This window comes from Triturus cristatus, chromosome 6, assembly GCF_964204655.1.
Source record: "Triturus cristatus chromosome 6, aTriCri1.1, whole genome shotgun sequence".
NCBI lineage: Eukaryota > Metazoa > Chordata > Amphibia > Caudata > Salamandridae > Triturus > Triturus cristatus.
Genome location: NC_140589.1, coordinates 1581500231 through 1581524642, shown reverse-complemented (window position 1 = coordinate 1581524642; position 24412 = coordinate 1581500231). Strand labels below are relative to the sequence as shown.

General features: G+C 43.5%; 1 protein-coding gene across 9 annotated transcripts in view; it reads right to left on the bottom strand.

The window, feature by feature from the left end:
• The window catches only part of NRXN1 (neurexin 1), a 1628124-nt gene that overhangs the window by 116665 nt on the left and 1487047 nt on the right, over positions 1 to 24412 (bottom strand). For 7 of the 9 annotated variants that reach the window (XM_085612721.1, XM_085612723.1, XM_085612726.1 and 4 more), the window contains 2 exons: positions 24052 to 24141; positions 22455 to 22774 (listed from right to left, as the gene is read on the bottom strand). In XM_085612721.1, coding sequence (XP_085468847.1) covers positions 22455 to 22774; positions 24052 to 24141 — 410 coding nt within the window. The remainder of the gene's footprint in view (positions 1 to 22454; positions 22775 to 24051; positions 24142 to 24412) is intronic. The other 2 variants (XM_085612729.1, XM_085612730.1) reach the window with 1 other exon arrangement.

The following is a 24412-nucleotide window of genomic DNA, read 5'->3' as shown; positions in this document are numbered from 1 at the left end:
ATTGGCTTTGAGACGTGAACAAAAGAGAAAAATAGAGGTATAATGGGAGTATTATTTAAAAAAGAAACATTAGGAGAGAAGCCAGAGATAGATAGACAGACAGACAGACAGACTGACAGACAGACAGACAGACAGACAGACAGACAGACAGACAGACAGACAGACAGACAGACAGACAGACAGACAGACAGACAGACAGATAGATAGATAGATAGATAGATAGATAGATAGATAGATAGATAGATAGATAGATAGATAGATAGATAGATAGATAGATAGATAGATAGATAGATAGATAGATAGATAGATAGACAGGATCTATGCGTCGGCATAGAGGGGAGATGCGTATGTTTTTTACGGGCACAATGACGGCGATGCATGGACTTCGCAGAAAAACAGACAAAACACCAACTTCCAAAGGCCCAGGACTGGGTTGGCACCACTTGGCCGAGTAGAACTCTCAGTTGCCAGAGTCCACAGGCTGCAGAAGCATTGTTGGAAGTCTTTGATATCCCTGAGACCTCACAACAGGAGGCAAGCCAGCAATCCCTTGGACTCATTTTGGTTCTGGGAATGTAGAGATGCAGGTCAGCAGCACAGCACTCATTCTTCCTGGCAGAATATCCTCCGGTGTAGAAGTGTACTGAGTTGGTGGTGTCAGGGGTCTAGTACTTATACCCATTTGTGCCTTTGTAGTGGGGTGGACTTCAAAGAGAGGCCTCAAAAAGTGCAAAACGTCCTTTCCTTCCTTCCCTGGCCCCAGACTCACTACAGGGGGTGTATGCAGCTCTTTGTGTGGGGACAGACAAAGCCCATTCAAGTTCAAATGTCAGCTCCTCTCCCATCCTCCCCAGGATGACCAATCAGGATGTTAATGGCCTATCAGGATGGGGATGGCCCATCAGGCACACATAAGTTCCCTCTGTGTGTGGCTTTCTAGAGGGAATGCTAAAAGCCCAGCTGTCACCCATCCCAGACATGTATTCAGAGGGAAGGTATGACGTTACAACGCATACATTTACAACGCATGCCTTTACAATACAGTTTTTACATCGCAACATCCTTTACAACGCATACATTTACATCGCATACCACTACAACAATGTTTTTTAAAACAACACTTACAACGCATTCCATTATATCTCATTATACCTTTACAACGCATACCATTACAACGCATACCATTACATTGCACTTAAGGTAAGTGTTGGATAGTGTAGGGGTAAAAATTACTATTCTAACTCCAGGGGGTGCAACAGTAGGGTAAGTGTTGGATAGTGTAGGGGTAAAAATTACTATTCTAACTCCAGGGGGTGTAACAGTGGGGTAAGTGTTGGATAGTGTAGGGGTAAAAATTACTATTCTAACTCCATGGGGTGCAACAGTAGGGTAAGTGTTGGATAGTGTAGGGGTACTATGTATTGTAATGGTATGCGTTGTAATGACATGCGATGTAATGCCTGCATTGTAGTGTCATGCGTTGTAGTGACATGCAATGTAATGGATGCGTAGTAGTGACATGTGTTGTAAAGGATGTTGCGATGTAATGACTGCGTTGTAAATGTAGTGCGATGTAATGGTTGCGTTGTAAAGGTTGTTTCCCATTCAGAGGCAGGCAGAGGCACAGAATGGTTAAAGTAAAAAAATGGCAACTTTCTAAAAGTGACATTTTCAGACTTGCAACTTAAAATACAACTTTACCATAAGTTGTGATTTTAAATTATGAGTCCGGAAACACCAAGCTCAAAATATCTGTCTTTTCTCTTTTCTCATTTGGGAATTACACTCATAAAATGTAATAAGGTAATCCCAATGTTAAGATATGAGAGAGATAGGCCTTCCAGTAGGGAAAAACAAATTTAACCGTTTTTGCTACAAGGACATGTAAAACTTAAAAGAACATCTCCTACTTTTTAAATACACTGCATCCTGCCCTTAGGGCTGTTTAAGGCCTATCATAGGGGTGACTTAAAAAGGTGAATTAAGAAGGAAGTTTTGGGCCCGGCAAGAGGGTTAACTTGCCAGGTCGACATGGCAGTTCAAAACTGAACACATAGGCTTTTTAGTGGCAGGCTGAGACATGTTTAAAGGGTTACTGAAGTGAGTGGCACAATCAGTGCTGCAGGTCCACCAGTAGCATTTAATTTACAAGCACTGGGAATATGTGGTGCAATTTACTAGGGACTTATAGGCAAATTAAATACACCAATTGTATATGAGCCAATGTTACTATGTTTTAAGTACATAGCACATGCAGAGTAGCACTCAATAACAGTGGTAAAGTGCCTACAGCCCCTAAGCCAACAAAAATGAATTCAGCAAAAAGGAGGAAGGCAACATGTTATGGGGTGACCCTGCAGAAAGGACCAGGGGGCATATGTATCAACATCACCATTTGCGATTCTCAAATAGCGATTTTTAAAGAATCGCTATTTGAGAATTGCAAAACGGGATGTATTTAAAAAATTGCAAACTTTTTGCGATTTCTTAAAATTCCTTAATTGCGATTAGCAAATTGCGAAATCGCAATTAAGGAATACCTGCCCATTCATTTCTATGGGCCAGGAGACCCATAGGAATGAATGGGAAGTAATTCTCAAATAGCGAATCGCAATTTGCTAATCGCTATTTGAGAATAATTTCAAAGGTGCAAGGGTGTCATGATGACACCCTGATGCACCCCTGAAATTAGCATGTGTGTGCATATGGCGCACATACATGCCCTAAGGGCATGTATGAGCGCCATGTGGCACTTTGTAAAATTAAAAAAAGTGCTTTTTGAAAGGAAATCGCAAATTACCACCAACTGGAAGTTGGTGGTAATTTGCGATTTCTTAAGGATAATTCGCACAACTTGGGTGCTTTTTACATGTCATTTAAGAAATCGCAATTTGCGATTTCTTAAATGCTTGCGATCAGTTAGGAAATCGCTAAATTAGCGATTCCTTAAATTAGCACTGAAACATGGCTCATACATACCGTTTAGCGATTTTTTATTCGCAAACGCTGTTTTTTGCGATTCGCAGCGTTTGCGAGTAAAAAATCGCTTGATACATATGCCCCCAGGTCCAACAATGGGCAATGTCTCACTTTCATTAGTTGGATCAGCTGTCATCTACCACACTTGCACATCACAAGGGCTCTGCCTAGCCCACCCATAAAGAGTTTGACACTAGTATTTTGTGACCCAAGACAAGCTGGGGCCAGGGCAGGAAGGCAGGAAATTCCAAACACATCTGGGGTGTGAACCTCTACAACCTTCTCCTACTTATAATTGCGCACCAGTTTAAAATATCAGACCCTCAGACCCAACACTTCAATACACCTCAGGGCATGGGGAAGACTCTGAAGGACTTATGTGCTACTCTGCAAGAAAGATTATTATTCTGCTGCCCTGCTGCCTGAGTGAGGAGGACTGGACCTGCATCTTGAACCCAGTACCACAAGAGTGACTCCAAGGGCTAGTGGGATGGCCTCCTGATCAGAGCATCAGGGACATCAAAGGCTCCAATCATCGTCAACCCAGTACCAGGATTCTACGTACTGTGAGACTTGCCCCCCCCCCAAATGTTACCACCTGAGTTCTGGTCCTTTTGAAGTTGGTCTGAAGGTTCTCTCCCAGTCAGGCTGTGGTCCAAGCAGAACTGATGCAGCACAACACATGGCCTCACAGTCCTGCATCGGAACCACGTCACAACAAATCCAGACACATGACTTCTGCATGCCTCAGAACCGCCACTTCGCCACGCACCCACAATGCATCCTCAACGCAAGACCACTCATCGCAGCCCACAAGTACTCGGAACTGTTGATGCGAGACACATCCTTAACACAGGATCTTGTATCGCAGCCACGCAGCTCCCCCGAATCACATTTGCACGATAACAGCCCACAGCTCATTGGAACTGATGCTGAGTGATGCATCCTCCATGCAGGATCTTGCAATGCTCCGCAACAAGGATTTAAGGTAATATGTTCAGTGAACCTACCTTGGTCCCTGTACCTGGTCTGTGCTCCATTATGGTTGACCTGAACTTGTGCCTGTCTTCCAGTCTGGCGTGACAAGATTAACACAGGTGGTAGTTTGTATTTCTAAGCACTGTTTTCACCTAAATCTTTAAAATTGCAGATTTCTGGTTCTAGTCACAGGAGTTTTGTTATTTTGCTCTCAAATATTTTATTAAGTTTTACTCTATTTTTCTAGGTTGGTGTTGTGTTTTCACTTTAATACTGTTTGAGCTGCTTCATAAATACTTAACGCATTGCCTCTGACTGCTTTGTGCCAAGTTACCAGAGGGTTTAGCAAAGGTTAATTTGGGGTTTGTTTGTGACTTCACCCTGACAAGAAATGTGGCTGCTGCTTGAGTAGATTTTCACCCCTCTAAAGCAGTAACCCAATTTCCAACAGCCTGTTGTTAGCTTGTGGAGTTTTCTATGGCTATGCCTTCCCATAGGTATCTCTCATCTGTAGTAATTTGTGCTGGTAACCCATTCCCACTTTCCACACATTCCTTGATTAGCATTATCTTGGATGTACTATGAAAACAAGTAACTCATTAACATTTTGTGAGTTTATCCATTTTTTAGCTTTTTGTCACAATATATTAAGCACCTTAAATCAGTATTGGGAGGTACCTTGTCAGCATTTTCTTTATGCCTGGGCATTAATTGTCAAGTTGTTCTTTGTAAACAACAAAACATTAGAAACAAGTTATAAATCCTCGAGAAAATGCAGTATTTCACAGGAAAGCATATGCAGATCACCAGTTAAAACCCATGGGCCTGATTCACAAAGGTAAAATGAGACGAAAGTCTAACTTTATGACTTTCGGTATTCACAAAGGGCATTTACTACTTGTAAATGCCATTTGTGCCCTTTGTGAATACCAAAAGTCATAAAGTTCAACTTTTGGTATTCACAATGCACAAAATGCACCTTGTGAATACCAAAAGTCGTAAAGTTAGACTTCAGTCTCAGTTTACTTTTGTAAATCAGGCCCCATGTCTCCAGGTACTAAGTCCAATAACTTAGCTACAAGACCTCTTCTTACACTAACACACAACAGCACATGGGTTTTCAATATACATTTGAGAGATTTGTGATTATGTTGATTACTGTAAAGGTTTTTTCAAGAAACGCATACCCAAAATGGTGAGCGGTGCCAGATTCTCTTCAATACGGCCCAATTGATGAAGGGCGTCTATTGAGAACTTGGAAACACCTTGTAGTGTACACCACAGAACAATAGTCCCCTTAATGTGAGAGTCCGAAGTAGATCAGCAACGACAAGAACTTCTAATATTATGAGCGCTGTGGGTCTTCTGCATCACATGCCAACAAAGAAATATCAGTGAATATACCTGCATTGACTCTAGACTAATACTTACAAGATTTCTTTGTCCTAAGTATTTCTGGAAAGATTAAGAAGGGACTTAATATCCCAGAAGAACCATTTGCCCCATTGTTCCCACGGACAACAGTGCATAAACTGAGAGGTGTACTGCAATAATTGACTTCATGTATATGGTAGTTTAATCTCGGTCTTGATAAAGATGGTCTAATCAGGACAACACCATTGAAACTCGTCAACGCCTTGATACACAATCCTTGTTAGTGGCTGGTACCATAGATAATCAACGGTTGTCAATATATCGGGTTCCAGCCCTAATGTTTAACACACACGGATGTGATTTCCTTGATGACAAAGTGTATGCATTTCGCATCACACATAAAAGGAGTAAAACACATCCATGATTGTTTTTGTGCACGAAGGTAACCCTTCCCGCAACAAAACAATAAATCCTACAACGCAAACACCCTTGCACCATGGTGAAAGAATGCCTGCATTGGCACAAGGAAGCTAATTGTGCGACAGTGCAGTGAAAAAGGACAGAAATGCACCATATCTCATAGATGCGGTGAATTCCTACCCTTTTCTATTGACGCAGGTCAGCACAGCAAAGCGACTTGCTGCACTGCCCTGCGTCAAAAACTAGTAAATAAGCCCCTAGGTTTTATGCATTTGATTGTTCTTTCAGTAATCAAGAGTGCCGTTGCTGATTGCACATTTCTGTTTGGCAATAAGTGAGGGTGTCAGTTTCTGCAAGTACCTTGGAACTTTGCCCCATTGAGCCCTGTGTTTGGTACAGAGAACTACAAAATGTATTCCTAACATCAACCGGTATACTTTCACAAATTAGCTCGAAACGTGGCCGCCTCATTTTGAGGCTTTCGCAGCTCAGCAATGGGTTTCTTTCATCAGTACAAAAGTCGAGCTGACTAGGTTCATTGGAACTTAATTTACAGATGTCTAGAGAAAATAATTTCAAATCACCATATGCTTGCAGCACCTGCCTGATTCTTTTCTCATTTCAAAGTACACATCGATCTCGTGTGTCTTTCATTGTGGTTTCGCATAATTAAACATAAGCACATTGCTTAAATTCAAATTTGTCAAACATATGCCAGAATATGTGCTGGCCGGTTTAGCCCCATCGAAGAAAGTGTACCTAATCTGCAAACTGAAGTTTTGAGGCTTAACCTCCTAGTGCCATCTGCTTTTTTGGGACAGTGTTGCAAAGTAAATTGCAACAATATGTTAAATAGAAAAAACGTGTTATTATAATTATTTAATCAGCACACATAAAGAGAAGATACACTATATTAACTACACTTGTGGAAACTGCAAGCTCTATTGCTAATTTTTATGGACTGCTCCAGAAGGCCTTAAGATTTAAAAGTGTGTTTAAAAGAAATTGATACTTGTTTACAGGATGAGTGGACAACAGTCGGTTTGTTAATTCATCTTCACAAGTTCTATTTGATATAGAGGTAAAACAATGGATGGACAAGACTGACAGGGCATAGGCATAATTCCTGCCAGCAGTGCAAACCCCAATCACTTCACTGATCTTACAGACCACTGAAAACTGGATCCTCTTGCCCCTATTACAGATAGGATGCCACCCTGGTCTTTACCCAGCACACCTTTAACTGGGTTCTCCAGGCACAGAATAGGTCTGAACGCCCTATCAAAATGAATGCACCGTTCCCAGTATAGGCACAATCCTCTGTCTGTACAGGGAACTATCCATTAGTAAATGACAGATAGGCTGCTTGAAGTAGCATTCCACTTTTTACTGTGAAAGGAAGCAACATTGCGTTAGTTTTAAAGAGGGCAGAGATCCTGCTATAGGAGGATGCAGTGGATGAGTGCACCCACCTACAGGGAGAAATCTTGAGTCCATAGGGACTCTGTGGCCCTTTCAAGGGCTACTTTCTGGATGTACTGACAGTGCACCACCTCTATGTGGCAATACGAACAGTGCGTCTACTGCAGCCTCTTTCAGGAGACCTCAGTGTCTCTGCACCCACGTCTATAATATGGCATGTGTGCATAGACAAAGGATTCCGTCATATGCATGGGGCCACACCCCTATTGAAATGAGAAAAGTTCCCCTGGAGATTGCATCAGCACACAATTAGTACGGAAGTAATCTGTATTACGGAAAAGGCCACACAAGCCCCTTCTCTAATACCATAGTGACTTGGGGGTGGCAAAAATTGAGAGACACGTTTCATAACATGGCCTGCTCTTTCTTAGAACATGTTTTTCCCATAAAGGCATAAAGGCACCATAATGGGAATACCCAGTTGTGCTCTTGCAGGAAAGATTGCTGCTAGAGAAGGCTGGCTAGCAGGCATGTCATAGCAGTGTTTCTGCCAGCTCCATAATACCAGCTTTGCAGATGAATTACCAAGGAGACATAACTCTTATGGAAATATGTGTTTAATAAGCAGAATTATGACAGATATAGACATAGATACAGATATAGACTGATATAGACATGACAAGAATGAGCTTGCACAAAAGTCAAAGTGTGTAGATTATGGGGACATGGCCTAGGTGGCCAAAATGGTGGTCGAGTTCTAACTGACCATCCACCACCTTGCATGATCAATAGGCATCCGACCTGACAATGGAGGCTTAGAGGGCCAGACGCATCCTGTGGGGACTGGGCTGGCACCGGTGCCCCTTGTTGGCCGGTTACCGAGACTCTGCCCATCCGGGAAATGCAGAGATCTGTTGAGTAGTGGTTTGCCGGGCCGGACATGTATGGGCCATGGCCAGTGCCTGTGTGCCGCCTTCCCAGGCCTGTGGAGGTGGAGCACTTGCAGAGACATGGCAGACCGGCGAGAGGGGCCCTGACTTGAGGGCGGCAGTCGCCACTCCTCACCTGCATCCTGCCGCTGATAGGCCAGATGTGTCATACCATGCTTGGTGGCGGCCTGTACCAGCCGCGAAGTGAGTGTCTGTCCAGCGTAGCTGCCCAGCACTGTACCTTACCCGGTTGCTGGTGGAGGAGGGCTGAGAAACCTGTGCAGCTGACCAAGGAAGATTCTTTCTGGGCCCAGCTGTGGACAACAGCAGTGCCTGGGGACTTCCGGATGGTGGAGGTGAGTTCTCCCTATTACCCCACTCCCCCCCCCTACTTGCCCGCTTTGGCCAGGGCTACACCTGTAGCAGGGCCAAAACAGGAGTCAGATCAGCCGCATATGGTGCAGTGGCAGCAGTGATGACCAGACGTGGGCTGCCCTGGTCCTGTGTCTTTCCCTGGGACTCCCTTTGTGGTTTGTGTTGTAGTGGCAGGGGCCTCCCCCTGGACCGAGTTGCAGCCCCTGCATCTAGTGCAGGTGGCCCACTGGAGGTCTGATACATGCCTCTCCGCTGGACTCAGGGCTGCTGGGATTGAGGCCATGCAACAAAGAGACTGCTCACAGCAGGGACACCGCCGCAGTTATTTCTTGATGGAGGGTCAATTTTGCAGGAGACCCCTGGTGCTTGGCAGTTTTTGCGCACTAAACCATGACCAGACCTCATTTCTTCATACCCAGTCAGCCCGATGAGCTCATTTGACAGGGGGGCATACCTCATTGGAGGTGATTTTAACAGTTTTTAGACTTGTCCTTGGATTGCTAGACTGTTCCCCTCCAGGGGGCTGCAGCCCACAGAGCGGCTACTGGCTTGGCCTCTTGGAATACTTACTGGGATATGAAAGACCCCTGGTGTACACAGCATCCCACTGACAAGGACTACTTCTTCTTCTCGAGCCCATACCAGGTCCGTTTGAGGATTGATCACTTCGTATCCTCTAAGTCTATTAATAACTGTATTTTACAGACAGAATATTTGGGTCAGACCATTTCAGACCTTAGTCCTATCCTTTTGATGCTGCAGCCAGTGAATGAACACCCACTCATACCATCATGGAAGCTACATTCATCTTCCATGGAGGATGCTGTCTTTAGAGACTCCTTAGCAGCCAAGATCGCAGTATTATTTACTACTGACCCGGGCTCAGCATTGAGTCATGCTCTTGAATGAGAGTCTTTTAAGGTTGTGATGAGAGGGCCATGCCTGGGGCAATCAGTAGGTATCCAATGTGACCTGGAGAGACACCTCCAGAGGTAGGAGGCTGATCTCCATGAGGGGGATAATGATCTGGGTGATAGCCCAAGAGTCCTTTTGCAGTTGCTGGAGAAACGCAAACTGCCTCTGGAACGGCTTCAATGCCATGATTATAAAAACAATGTAAATCGAGTACATGATGAGGAGGGGAGGTTGGGACAGCTCCTTGCCTAGTTGGTTCCTGTAGAAAATTGTCACCTAGTTTTGTCAGGGTCAAAGTTCATCTATCTGTCAAAACATATAAATGATGCTTTCAGGTGTTACTATGAGTCCCTTTATTGTCTGCTAGATTTAGGCCCTCCAATGCCACTGTGATCCTTCTTGGAGGGACTCCTACTTCGATCTCTTACAGGTGGAATAAGTACCACTAGGTGCTCCAGTGTCAGACATAGCGGTGAGAAATGCCATCAAAGATGTGGCAGATGGTCTCCCCATGGAGGTTTACAAGGTGTTCACATATGAACTGAACTGGTGCCTAAATTGGTAGAAATGTATGTGGAGGCCTATTAAACAGGTATCTACCCTGCAATAACCAGGGAAGCACTGCTGGTGTCCCGGCCCAAATCTAAATCATGCTATGTTGCACCCTCAGGCTTCTGCCCTCTGTCTATGTTGAACTCTGATTTCAAAATTCTCAGTAAGGTATTAGTGTCCTGGCTGGTACCCCATATGCAGACCCTTATTCATGGAGACCAAAATGATTTTATACCAACCCTCAACACCTCTCACAACCTCTGTAGACTTTACTCAATTCTGTATGCTCATATCCAGCCACCTGACCCTACCTCGGGGATTGTGTCAGTGGATCTTCAGAAGGCCTTCGACACAGTGTGTTGTGATTTCTTGGAGTCCACTATGTATCATATTGGACTCAGGACTAATTGGATGAGATGGGTCAGGCTGCTCTAAACTCACCCAAAGGTTAGGGTTAAAACAGCACATATGATTTTAGATGCCTATGAAATATTTTGGAGAACTAGACAGGGTTGCCCTGTCACCCCTCTTATTCACTTAAACCATTGAGCCACTACAGAAAGCTTTAGTATGGAGAGAATGGATTGGGTAATTAAGCGAGATGGCTTGGTCTATGTAACTTCATTATTTCCAGATGACTTGCTTATTTTCCTCTAGGATGGTGTGAATGATATTCCCCCAGACTCTGTGGCTCCTTAAGAAATTTGAAGGGTGCTCGGGCCTCCAGGTAAACCGGAGTAAAACATTTGTGTTTCTGGAGGTTGCTGGATTGGGTCACCCTATTTTTTCCTACCTGATATACTTTGGGCTCCTTTAACTTTTAGGTTATTCTTGGGCATCCAGGTCTACCACAACCTGGATGACCTCCGTGTGGGTAACATGGGGGAGCATCCAGTCTCTGAAGTCCTGTGTCTCATTTTGGCAGACCCTCAAGCTACCAATGATGGCATGTATTGTGCTCTCCAAAATGGGCATGCTTCCAAGGCTTCTTTTTTGTTATCCTCCCAGGGAAAGTATTGGTGTTCTGGTCTCGGAAGCTTGATGCTCTCCTGCAGGAATTGATTTGGGATGAGGGGCTCCAGAAAGTTGCATTAGCTGCTCTCTGTCGCTCTCCACTTGGGGATGGCCGTGGAGTACCAGATTTTGAATTGTACTTTCTTGCAGCTCAGCTTCAGTGGATCACAAAATGGCTAGGGGCGGGTGGTAAATTCTGCTCCGCTGGCAGAGTTTGCCCACTTCGCACTCTGCTTGGAAAGCAAAGTTTGGCAAAAACTCTGCGATCCACCATGTAGGAGGGGTTACCAATGTGGGTACTGCAGTGCTAGCCAATATCAGTCAAGTGCACGTGCGCCACATGCAGGACACACGAGGACATGCGCAGAGACAACACATGTGCATCTTGGCCCCATGAATCTCGAGAGCCTCCAAGTAAAAAACTCCCTCAGCAGACAGGAAAGCGGGCCATGTCCAGGCACCCTGAGTTCACTGCTCCAGGTAAGGGGTGAGACTTTTGTGACTGGACCCACTGTGCCATTGTCCCTTTAGACAATTTGGTGTGGTTGCCACTCAGTTTTAAATTACAGTAGGGGCCATTGTGTGGTCAATTTTTCAGTAAGCATGGCCCCATGCAATGCGGAAGTAATGGCTGTGCATAATTGCAGTGTTAGGATCAGCAGCAGATGTGTCTGTGAAGACCGTACACACCAGAGATGTTGCTCAATCATGACCAAGGGAGGGGCTGTAAGCAGGCTGGATACATGTGTGTGCAGCATTACTGAGCAGGGGATCCATTTGCCCTAAGAATCAGAGACATGCAGGGGCCATGTGTATTTACAAGTGCAGTATGGTGTAGAGATAAACTTTGGGATGGCGAAATGGGCACGTCTTGCCTCATGCTAGCCCTGTCTGTACCACCAGCGCTCTCTTATTTTTCACTGTACAAATACAGCAGCTGCACTACACCTACTGCATGTTTCATGTCTATGGACATCTTTCGCTCTGTCTCTGCAGGCTCTTAAGCCACTTTCACGTCTGTGTACAGAGCACCTTGTTTACCACATGCTTCTTACTCCACTCGCTCGCAGAACTCTATGGAATTCCACTGAGGTTTTTGATAACTTCTCGGAATTCCATAGAGTGGAACTCTGCGAGCTCCGCCCACCCCTAGAAATGGTTTTGTGGAGTGAGCTTATCGGAACTCGGTCATTGGGCACTGCACTCAACCAGGGTCTTCTGCTTGTGAAGCTGTTCCACCACGCATTTTGGATTCCCCTACCAGGTAACCTTTTGTCTACCGCCCTGTGCTGCTGGCAACGTGGGCTGCGGCATACTAGCGTGGTGACCCTTTATGCCCCTGAACTCCCATTGGTGAGCCTCCCCCATGGCGACCCATTGACTTTCCATAGTGCAAGGCAAATGGACTCCTGGAAGAAGGTGGGGTTGGTGACCCTGGGAAACTGCTTCCAGACAAATGTCTCAATTCCCTTTGGAGAACTGGTGGAACAGAAAGGCCAGCAAGTGCGACAATTTCTTACCTATGAAGCGACTACTCATGCCCTAAGGGGCCTGTGGAGAAATGCGAGAGTGGAACCTCCCATGCATGCAGTTCTTCAACTACTCCGAATGCTGGGATCAGGCTTTCTCTGAATCTCTTGGTTCTATTAGGCTCTGAATCGGCTGGTAATGAAACCTTTGTATGCTCTTCAGACTTGCTGACTTGGGCCAGCATGACAGACACTGAATGGGGGAGGGTGCTTGCATATCCACAGAAAGTCTCTCGCAACATGTGTATTAAATACATACAATTTAATTACACTCATAGGACGCACCTTACTCCTCATAGGATTCAGACCATCTATGGAGGGGAGCCTAGAGGTTACCCTGGCTGCACGACACTGGACGCTGATTTTAGGCACATGAGTTGGGGTTGTCCTGGGCTTGCTGATTTCTAGGGGAGGTAATTTTGCATCGTAATAAGACCCTGTCTAGGTCACTCAATAATATACCTGCTGGTTGATTACTGGGCATCTTACGCAGGCCAGGCCCCAAGATGATGGGAAATAGATTTGTGGACTTTGCCAAGCGAAAAGTGGCCATGGCCTGGAAATTGCCTATGGGACCTAATGTGGAAGCGTGGGTGTCTGATGTCACATGCTGGGCATGGCTGAGGAAAGGATGCTTCAGAGGGAGGAATCAAGGGGTGTTCATAATAGACCTATTGGACTGCTCTGGAGGGAAGTGGCTGATGAATGGAAATTCCCGGAGTCTGGGGCAGCGGTGGATTCTGAGGAAGGGCAGGCTATGGGGTCAAGTCCTGGCAGCGAAATTGAGCTGAGGCCTGGTTGAACTGGGGATGTGCAGGTCCTGGAGATGCTGTAAACAGGGTGATTTGTTTTTCCCTAGTATTCTTTACCTACCCTACTTCTCTGCAATTTATGTTTATTTTGTATTCTATCATGAGCCTTAGGCAAGGATGGACATGGTTATAGTTTGTATTTGAATGTGTACTATTATTATCTTATGACATCTAATGCTCCTGTAGGAGCAACCATATCCACATCCCATGTGGGTTTTCGCTTGCTCCTGTTTCCACAGCATGGACTAATAATTGTAAACCCAGGAAACTGATTCATTGTTAATTTTATACTGTAATGTTGGAATCTTGGAAATGCCAAGAAACAAAAGTGTTAATAATAATGTAGCCTCAGATCTATCTCAATATGGCGTTCCCTCATTTGCCACTGGATTCAAGCAAGCCTGGCTGAAGACGGCTGAAATGCCAGAAACCGGTCCTAGGAAGTTTGTTTCCGGTCCAGGGAAGACATGGCTTGGCAGTTCGGGCTGGACTGTTCCCATGAGGCACAGGGTCAGACTGATTTGCATATGGCCATGTCTGAACTGGGGTGGCAGAGTGGGCTAAAGAATGGTGATGGATTAAACCCAGATCAGTTGACTGGGGGTGAGTGCTTGCAATGTTCAACACTCCGTCCATCATTTCCTTTGGTTTTTGCTTTGTTCGCCATAAGTTGGCAGGGTATGCTCAGACGTGAGTCCCTTGCTCACTTTGCCACTGGATTCAAGCAAGCCTGGCTGAAGACGGCTGAAATGCCAGAAACCGGTCCTAGGAAGTTTGTTTCCGGTCCAGGGAAGACATGGCTTGGCAGTTCGGGCTGGACTGTTCCCATGAGGCACAGGGTCAGACTGATTTGCATATGGCCATGTCTGAACTGGGGTGGCAGAGTGGGCTAAAGAATGGTGATGGATTGAACCCAGATCAGTTGACTGGGGGTGAGTGCTTGCAATGTTCAACACTCCGTCCATCATTTCCTTTGGTTTTTGCTTTGTTCGCCATAAGTTGGCAGGGTATGCTCAGACGTGAGTCCCTTGCTCACTTTGCCACTGGATTCAAGCAAGCCTGGCTGAAGACGGCTGAAATGCCAGAAACCGGTCCTAGGAAGTTTGTTTCCGGTCCAGGGAAGACATGGCTTGGCAGTTCGGGCTGGACTGTTCCCATGAGGCACAGGGTCAGACTGATTTGCATATGGCCATGTCTGAACTGGGGTGGCAGAGTGGGCTAAAGAATGGTGATGGATTAAACCCAGATCAGTTGACTGGGGGTGAGTGCTTGCAATGTTCAACACTCCGTCCTTCATTTCCTTTGGTTTTTGCTTTGTTCGCCATAAGTTGGCAGGGTATGCTCAGACGTGAGTCCCTTGCTCACTTTGCCACTGGATTCAAGCAAGCCTGGCTGAAGACGGCTGAAATGCCAGAAACCGGTCCTAGGAAGTTTGTTTCCGGTCCAGGGAAGACATGGCTTGGCAGTTCGGGCTGGACTGTTCCCATGAGGCACAGGGTCAGACTGATTTGCATATGGCCATGTCTGAACTGGGGTGGCAGAGTGGGCTAAAGAATGGTGATGGATTAAACCCAGATCAGTTGACTGGGGGTGAGTGCTTGCAATGTTCAACACTCCGTCCATCATTTCCTTTGGTTTTTGCTTTGTTCGCCATAAGTTGGCAGGGTATGCTCAGACGTGAGTCCCTTGCTCACTTTGCCACTGGATTCAAGCAAGCCTGGCTGAAGACGGCTGAAATGCCAGAAACCGGTCCTAGGAAGTTTGTTTCCGGTCCAGGGAAGACATGGCTTGGCAGTTCGGGCTGGACTGTTCCCATGAGGCACAGGGTCAGACTGATTTGCATATGGCCATGTCTGAACTGGGGTGGCAGAGTGGGCTAAAGAATGGTGATGGATTAAACCCAGATCAGTTGACTGGGGGTGAGTGCTTGCAATGTTCAACACTCCGTCCATCATTTCCTTTGGTTTTTGCTTTGTTCGCCATAAGTTGGCAGGGTATGCTCAGACGTGAGTCCCTTGCTCACTTTGCCACTGGATTCAAGCAAGCCTGGCTGAAGACGGCTGAAATGCCAGAAACCGGTCCTAGGAAGTTTGTTTCCGGTCCAGGGAAGACATGGCTTGGCAGTTCGGGCTGGACTGTTCCCATGAGGCACAGGGTCAGACTGATTTGCATATGGCCATGTCTGAACTGGGGTGGCAGAGTGGGCTAAAGAATGGTGATGGATTAAACCCAGATCAGTTGACTGGGGGTGAGTGCTTGCAATGTTCAACACTCCGTCCATCATTTCCTTTGGTTTTTGCTTTGTTCGCCATAAGTTGGCAGGGTATGCTCAGACGTGAGTCCCTTGCTCACTTTGCCACTGGATTCAAGCAAGCCTGGCTGAAGACGGCTGAAATGCCAGAAACCAGTCCTAGGAAGTTTGTTTCCGGTCCAGGGAAGACATGGCTTGGCAGTTTGGGCTGGACTGTTCCCATGAGGCACAGGGTCAGACTGATTTGCATATGGCCATGTCTGAACTGGGGTGGCAGAGTGGGCTAAAGAATGGTGATGGATTAAACCCAGATCAGTTGACTGGGGGTGAGTGCTTGCAATGTTCAACACTCCGTCCATCATTTCCTTTGGTTTTTGCTCATTTGGAAGGGGGCATGGTTCCATGCAAATGAGGGAATTTCTTTACGTCTGTGTCCGTGCCTTATTATGGTCACAGGTGCAAAGGCAAAAAGAAGCTGTCAGGAAGTGCACTGGAAAAAGGTGGAAGCCCTCTCGAGAGATGAAAGGGGGTCCAATGCACCCTCCCAGACATCCTTTGTAGGCGAGTGCAACCACTCACTGCACCTGCCTGCAAGAGGATGTCCAATCCCTTTTGAAAGTGCAGGTGGATTGCCGCCTGCACTCTGGCACATGGAGCGGAGCAGCTGTGAAGTAGCCACTCTGTATTTCACTTGAATGTGCTGCTTTACTGCCAGTATGAATTTGCACTGTGGGTAGCTCATTCAACTTAAAAGGGTGCATTTTCTCTGTTTGCGCCTAGTGCACCAGCCTGAAGGTGGAATGTCGCACAAACAGGAAAAGTGCACCCGTATTATAATAGGAACCCTGGTCTGCGGTGAGCGCTCACTTACAGCAGACCTGCACCACTTTTGCACAGTTTAAGGTGAACGGGCAGAGCGACCAAAACAGATTTCACAATTGTCTGTGAATCAGGAATATATTGAGATGTCTGTATGCCACACCCCCGACATGCCTCAGAATGCATATATTATATTAGACGCAGCTACAAGGTGCACATATAGCACAATTCGCATGTGCACAGATTCCCTTTGAAAATCAGTACAGTCACATTTGCCCTCATATCTGTGCAGATAGGAAAAGTATTTCATGAATCAGGGCCGACCTGTAATTGTGTGTTAATGTTGAGGTTTTGCTGTTCTATGAGATACTTCGGGGACATATAAAGAGGAGGGAAAGGTCATTGCCTGCCAACAATGCGCCATTCTAGAATAACTCCCTGGGCTGTAAGATGAGGTGTCCCCAATGCTGCGATGAATGAGCTAATCACTTATTAATGCACTCAGGAGTCAGGCGTGGGATTATAACGGAGCTCTCTCAAGGTCATTACTACAATTCACAAGGTTCCAATCAGTTGGACTTACTATAACTCCACTGTAAATCCAGGGTTGCGACAGACCAGTCACCCTACAGCAGCATACACAAGAAGGCAGTTTCATTATTTCGGGGTTTTTTTCTCCAAGAAGCGCACAACAAGACACACTAGTAAACTAACAGTTACCAGGCCACTGGGCCAAGGTGGGGGATAAGTCACGTGCTCGTTTACGCAGTAAACACAGCTGACGCCGCTTCTGTTGAAAAGAAAAGCTCTCGTATGTTTCGCACGCAAGCCTTTATGCGGTTTGGGTTGCAGAGCATAAGCAAAGGCTGTCGTGAGAATATTTTGATGAATCTATTTCGGAGTGAGTGCCCCGATATAAACAGAAATGCATCCCCCGCCTGCCGCGTGCCCTCCAGAATCAAACCAATTTAATTCTGCTTGACTAAAAGTCTGTTTCTTTTGTTCCGAAACATGCAATCACCCGAGGGCGCAGGGCAATCGACGTTTAAGTGACTGGACGTTATCACCGAAAGCCCTCTTTGATGGAGTGAACAAACGTTCGTGACTGAATCTTTTCCAAGCATCAATCCACCTACTTCTGTGTCCCATTTTCCAAGCTGCCTGGCGACAAATGACAGCTCGTCTGTTCTCGCTCTGAAGGAAGGGACGAATAGATCTGCTCCTGACGCCGAGTCTCGGTAAGCCTGCCTGGGAGCACCGGCTTGATTTCATAAATTGTCACTTTGAAGCACACAAAAATGCGTACGCTTTGTTAAAGCACGCTCTACTGAAATAACACACTCTTCGATGGCATCATCGTCACATGGTGGTTTCATTGCCGGCTGTAATAAACAGGTGAAGAAGTCCTAAATCCAGCTTAGTCATAGTGTGATTCCAGGCAGAACCCTTATTTCTTCCGGTACCTGAATTTGCAGATGTATTTATATATAACCAAAATTCAGTTTTCACTCCTAGTGCAGAGGCGTTCATTCCATTGGTGCAGCAGGTGCAGTGGCACCGGGGCCAGGAGGTCTGAGTGGGACAACTGAACCTTGATTTATGCTGTATTTTATTATTCAAACAGCAGCCAGGGTGTTCCATTTCCTTCCTCGCACCAGGGCCCATGACACCCTGGCTACACTACTGTCCTAGCATGCTCTGAGTCGGATGCACCCACCTGCCCCTTCGTCCAATTCACATCTCTCTTTTTATGTAGATTGTCTCACTTTGTTTCTCCATCATGTTGGGATCGCCAGGCCACTGTAACCAATAGCAGTGGTGCACCTTTGCTCCGTGCACACTTGCAAGAATGAGAATGATGGACAAACGTGACCTGTCAGTGACAGGGGCATACGAAAAGCAGACATAGTGCCCATCCACTGCCGCTCTTTTGAAAATACAAGCCACAGCAATTATAGATGTTGGCAAAATGAGCTGTAGTTTAAAGCACCCCATGCAACTTCCGTATGATAAAAATGACAGCAAAAGGAAAGCTTCGAAAAAGGAGGGAAATTCAGCAGAATAACATAAGCCGCCATTGTAAGAAAAAAAATGCTTAAACAGTGTTAAGTTAATCTTTTTGCAAATGAGCCTCATCGTGTTTAATTGAATTCAATATCCTGCAAACGGAGTAAGTAATCTCTAATTGATTCGATCATTTACCATTATAAGCCACTTTGGTCTTCGAATGTGCACTGGCTTATGTGAGATTGTGCGCCTTTCATTAGCAATTACTGTTAAAATGGCTATTTTCTCCAGTGATCTGATTCACTTAATAAAGGCAAGGTTCAGCAGATCATTCGCTTCTGTACCTCTCGTCTAGTGGATATTGTGAAATTAAAACCGAAGATATGCCTTCTGCATTTATCAGATTTTACTGCTAACGCCTCACTTCGCATAAAGTGAAGGCTAAGTGGAAGGACGCCAGACAATTGAAACTCCCATTTTGGTGACCTGGTGGGATCGAGTGACAGTATGTGAAAGGCGTTTTGTATGAAATAAGGGGCAGATTTACAAGCCCCTTTCATCATTTTTGCACCGCCGTTGCGTCATTTCTTGTGACGCAGCGGCGTCGTAAAAATGCGAGCCATTTACAACGTGACACATCTAGGGAGATGCGTCACGTTACTAAAGCCCTGCATCACATTATACCTGCGTCAGGTATAATGTACGAAGGGTGGGCGTTCCCACACAAAAAAAAGGGTCTGGACCTACTCCCACTTGTGCCCAGGACTAAGAAGTAGACTCCATTTGTTAATTGGTTGACCTTTTGTGTGGTTACAGAGACCGAACAAGATGCAAAAGGCCTTTTCTTTGAGTAACCAGCTGACCAGTTGCAACTGGACCTGGACTGGAAAGTACTCGAAGCCTCCGTTGCAGTGAGACCTGGCCCCTACGTGATGTCATTGAGGTCCTTGGAGTCTTAGAAGTAACCATGAGGAGGTGCTCCAGAAACACTAAAAAGTTAGGATTTTTGTACTTCCAAGACCAACTGAGCTTCAGTGGGATGTTGCAGAAAAGGCATCCTAATTGGAAGGACTTTGTTGGATATAACTCCAGGCTTGCACAGGTGGAGGATTTTTAACTTCAAACAAGAGAGAAACTCCAAGGGTACAAATCTTGTCTGGATGAGGGTGCAAAAAGTATCCATGCTATGAGATGACTTTGGCGGGTGCAAAATTGGAATTTTCCCACTCTGAAATTTTCCTGCCACAAAGAAGGGCTTCAGTGAGTCCTCATTCAGCAGATATCCGTCTTCAACAGATAGAACCTTCAAACTTGCCCCAAAAGATTGGATTTCGACATCCATAAGCAAGACAAATTACATTTTAAAAACTTTGAAAGTAACAACACACTTAGCTATGCAGCCAATCCATTGCAGTTGGTCTGAACTCGCACCTAAATTCCAGTCAATCAGGAACAGTGAGTTTCTTCATTTGTGTACACACTACTATATAGGTGTTCAACATAATTATTTGTCCAAATATTTACATTCAACATTCACTTTGAATGTTTTTAACAAGGCAGGAATATGCTTTCAACCTTGATGTGGATTCTCGAAGAATCAACTGCTCTGCGGAGATAATAATTAGTTGTTCTAAATGGTAGAAGGGGCCCATTTTTAAGCTAATCCTATGAACCGTACTCCTTGATAATGCATATTATATATTCTAGGGCCAAAACCTTAAGAGGTGTCTGGGATTTGCAAATAGCGGGTCACTTTTATTTTGGTGTCGGGCCTATTGTCTGCCCATGTCCAACCCTGCACACATGTTATTTTAAAAAAAAATTCCAGCAGTGATAAAATCAACTACATGCATGCAGAATAGCATACAATAATATATTGTTTAGGTCAGCATATTTTCAATTCTCTTTTGTTCACCCTGTTATAAAATCAATTAAAAAAGTGCTAAGGTAATGCACAGAATGCTAACAAATAAACTAACTGACTGGATAGTTCAAATTATGAAACCACATGAATGAAAAAGTGTACAACACAATAAGCTGATGTGATACATAGATAACAAATCATTTCTCCATGCATTTTCCATAAACATGTACACGAACATAATACATATGTGGACAAAAATCCCCAATCTTTTTCTCATGGTCTCAAAAATATGGTCCCTCAAAGGTTTCTATAATTGGCTGATTGTGGCGTGGATGCACGCACTTATGGCGAAGGCCCCTTGACACAAAAATTGGAGGTATATGTGCCTAACTTGTTAGCTCTCTTTGAAAGGCTCCTCTGCTTCAAAGTATTAAAAACGTACTTATGGTCAAACGTATTTGCTTCTGAAATGCCATATTCGAGCAAAGTATGTCTTATCCTGCAGAAACCCTTTGCTTCAGCAGATCATCCGTATTGCCATGAACTGCACACTTCAGAGTACATGAGTGGGCATTTGCATTGGACAAACACACTGCCTAATTATATATTCAGGAGTCAATGGTAATGAGGAAAGAACATAACGTAAAATGGGGTTGTAATACTGATCTATTCACATATGGGTTTTATTAGTGTGTCAAGAACGTGAATCTTTACATTAGAAAATGCTGCACTGTCGTCTTGCTTCTAGTATCAACTATGCAGTCAAACATTTATTTTCTGAAGGTTAAATCATGTCATGGGCGGAGTTACTATTGAAAATAACCTCCCTTCTTGTGACTGCGTATGATCAATGCTTGTGTAACCTCACAGATAATCCTGAGTCAGAGTGGGCCTAGGATGTTGTTACTGGAAGGAGGTGGAAGGCAAAGCAGAACATGTTTAAGTCAGCATCTGATCTCTAAAAGTCATTAGATGATTGCAACACTTAGTACATCTTTAAAACATTCTGCTCTGCTGTTTAATGTTTATAAAGCACAAAATAGTGATACCCGACTTTTGTTTCAAGGCATCAACTCTACACATAACAAGACACTCACAGCCGTTGAACACAAGCACTCCACAAATAAGTACATTGGACTTAAAAACGATGGACTTTGCCAAATTCACAGATTCATCTCATGTTTCTGCATCATGAACTTTAAACATGTCTCCATTCAAATCTCTTAGAAAAATCCACTATGCATGACCAATGCAACAACCATATCTAGGCTCCTTGCACCATGGTAAATATAGAGGTGCTCTGCTGGGCTACATTATAATGTGGTCAAACAACATGCACGGAACTTGATTTCTTCAATGTATAAACTCATCCATCGTAGTCTGAAATAGTACTATAAGTTTAAATATTGACTTTCCAAATTTACAAAGGAACCTGAGAATACAACAGACCTATTTCTAAAATTATTGATGACTTACTACAACTATAATCCTGGTCTAACTTCATTATAATCATGCTGAACATTTTAAAACAGACAAGCATTACCTCATTTCAATACACTTTAGCATTTTAGCTTTGAGCATCTACAAACAATGTAAGCCAAGCTGCTCTTAAGAAGCAATGGTTGATTTTTGTCAAAAAATTTGAGCCAATGTGTCCTAAATGCCCTGGTTGATTTTTATCAGTTGACTTAATGATGGTTGCTTTGAAGGAATTAATGTATGGGTGCATATACTGGGATCGTTCTAGCAGAAAAGTCAGCACATTCATGACATTTTGGATATTTTCAAAGGAGATGGTGAGCACATACTAAAATATATGTTCTAAAATGTTCCCTATCTCTCAGGCTAACTGGATTTCTATAAAATGCTGTGCATTCCATGCACACATAGGTGCATCTCTTATGGTCTTAGGTTTAGTCATTTTTTACAAGAGAGATATTTACATCCATGCTGTTTGTTGGTAAGCTTAAATGCTTCCCATATAGCCTGAGGATTTACCAGGTGTACACTAGCTACAAAATTATAATCACATCCTTATAAGTTTACATTTATGAGAAGCACACATCAGCCACTGCTGTAAACAAGTGGAGGTCACTGAAAAGCATGTGACACTACAGAAAACCTTCCTGCATACTGTCTGGATTCTTGAAATCAGTTAAGCTTACTCCTCTCATAAAATATTAAACTTTAAAAAATGAACAAAAGCACACTAACCTGTCCAATGGGTTCTCGTGTGGATGGTTTTCCTTTTCTGGCAGTGCTGGTGGCCAACGTCGTTGTGGTTTCCATGACAGATGTAGACATCTCAGATTGCATTGCTGTAGCTGTTGACTCTGTTGTCATTGGGGAAGGCACATCTCCAACAAGTCTCACGTTTCCTTCTATCACGATGTTGGCATCATTTTCAGCAGCCATGTTTAGAACTTTCAAACCATTGTAATAAAGACCAGCAAGTTGGCCCTGGAATGGCTGACCTCTTTCCTTGCCTCCAATTTTTATAGTTGCTTGGCTATTGAAGATTGTTAACTGCCGTCCTGTAAAATAATATTATATACATGCAAAAATGTTCATTGTGAACTCTCTAAGCACAGATGATGCCTAACATATTTTCATGGAGTGAGTAATGAGAGCAATAAATTATAAGGAATACAAGTAGCTCATAATTCATTGCTTTTGAATGAGGTGCACATGAAATGCCAATTGACCAATACATATTTGTACTTTAAGAAGTAACAATAGCAAGTTTTGCCTACGTGCCAATCAAAGATATAAAAATACTTCTTAAAAATAAAATAGGGAATGCAGAGAACATCATTTCGTGGGTAATAGATATATTATATATATGTGTATAGGTCTTGTTTGAATAGTACTCCATAATAAGTACACAATATTTTCCCCTGTTTCAAAAGAAAATGTTGAAAATATTTGTAGTAGCAATTTTCAAAATGTGTAAGATTTTTTGCAACACAATACTAATTGATAGGTTTGCTTCTAAAAATTAATACTTTTTAGTTGTTAAATTGAATGTATGCTCTCACAATATGCACCCAGATAAAAAATACATATTTTTCGTGAATCAATAAAGTCACAGATATTGATTGGCACAAAGCAAGACTATCAATTGAAAGAGAAGCTTTAAGATGTAAAAGTGGCTTCCAAGATGGTACACATACCAATGGAAAAATAATGGCACAATTCCATTAAACAGAAAAATCCTCAGCAAGAATTCTATTTTTTATAAAAATGGACTATTCATTTCAGCAGACTGTTTTCTGCACATCAAAAGCATGCACACAACTTTAGACTCTCTTTTACTTAGTTTGTTCCAAAATCCCCTTGGAAGGTTGCAAACGTTAAAGGGACTCATTTTGATTGGCAATCCATATTGCCCACTATTTAAGATACCTAATGTTTAAACCAAATTATTTCTGGACCATAATAAAACATGAAAACTACAAATATTTTAGTAAATAATTTAGATATTGGAACAGGAAATATAATCTATGAATGATTTATCATATTTAGTTAACGTATGCTTTGAGAACCTTCATAGATTGAGTTAGAAGATCATATTTAACAGTCCCTTTAACCTTAAGTTAACAGGGTAGAATTATTAAACCTCTGATGTTACTAAAAAGGTATATAAATTATTATACAAAGTATACAAAAAAAATCTATTTACAGTTTACTGTTTATATATTGTTTAATTTAGTTTTAATGAATATTTATTTTAGGTTTATTGGTGTTACAACGAAAAACTACTTGGTTATGTCAAATTATTTTTATTTAAAGTTTTAATCAATGTTTTTACCTTTGTCGAGTAGCCAATCATCAACTACTCGACCAAGTCGATATGGAATTCGTTGTCTAGCAATCGCCAGGCGTTCGTTATCATTGTTTCCTTTAAAGTTTAAAGAGACATTTCATTGGTTAAAATCTGTAAGGTCAAAGGTTAAAAGTTAATACTTAAATCTTGATCTATACAGTTGCCACACGATTTTTTTGAAAATTTGGAGTTTTAAAAAATGCTACCTTCAACAGTTCATGTTTCCGACTTTTCATTCAATCATTTATTTTATTTTAGCAAACAAAATTAATCTTATGTTAATTGAAAATTAGAAATCTGACTTTGAACTAGGTTATTAAACTTATGTTAAATACAGACCCAAACA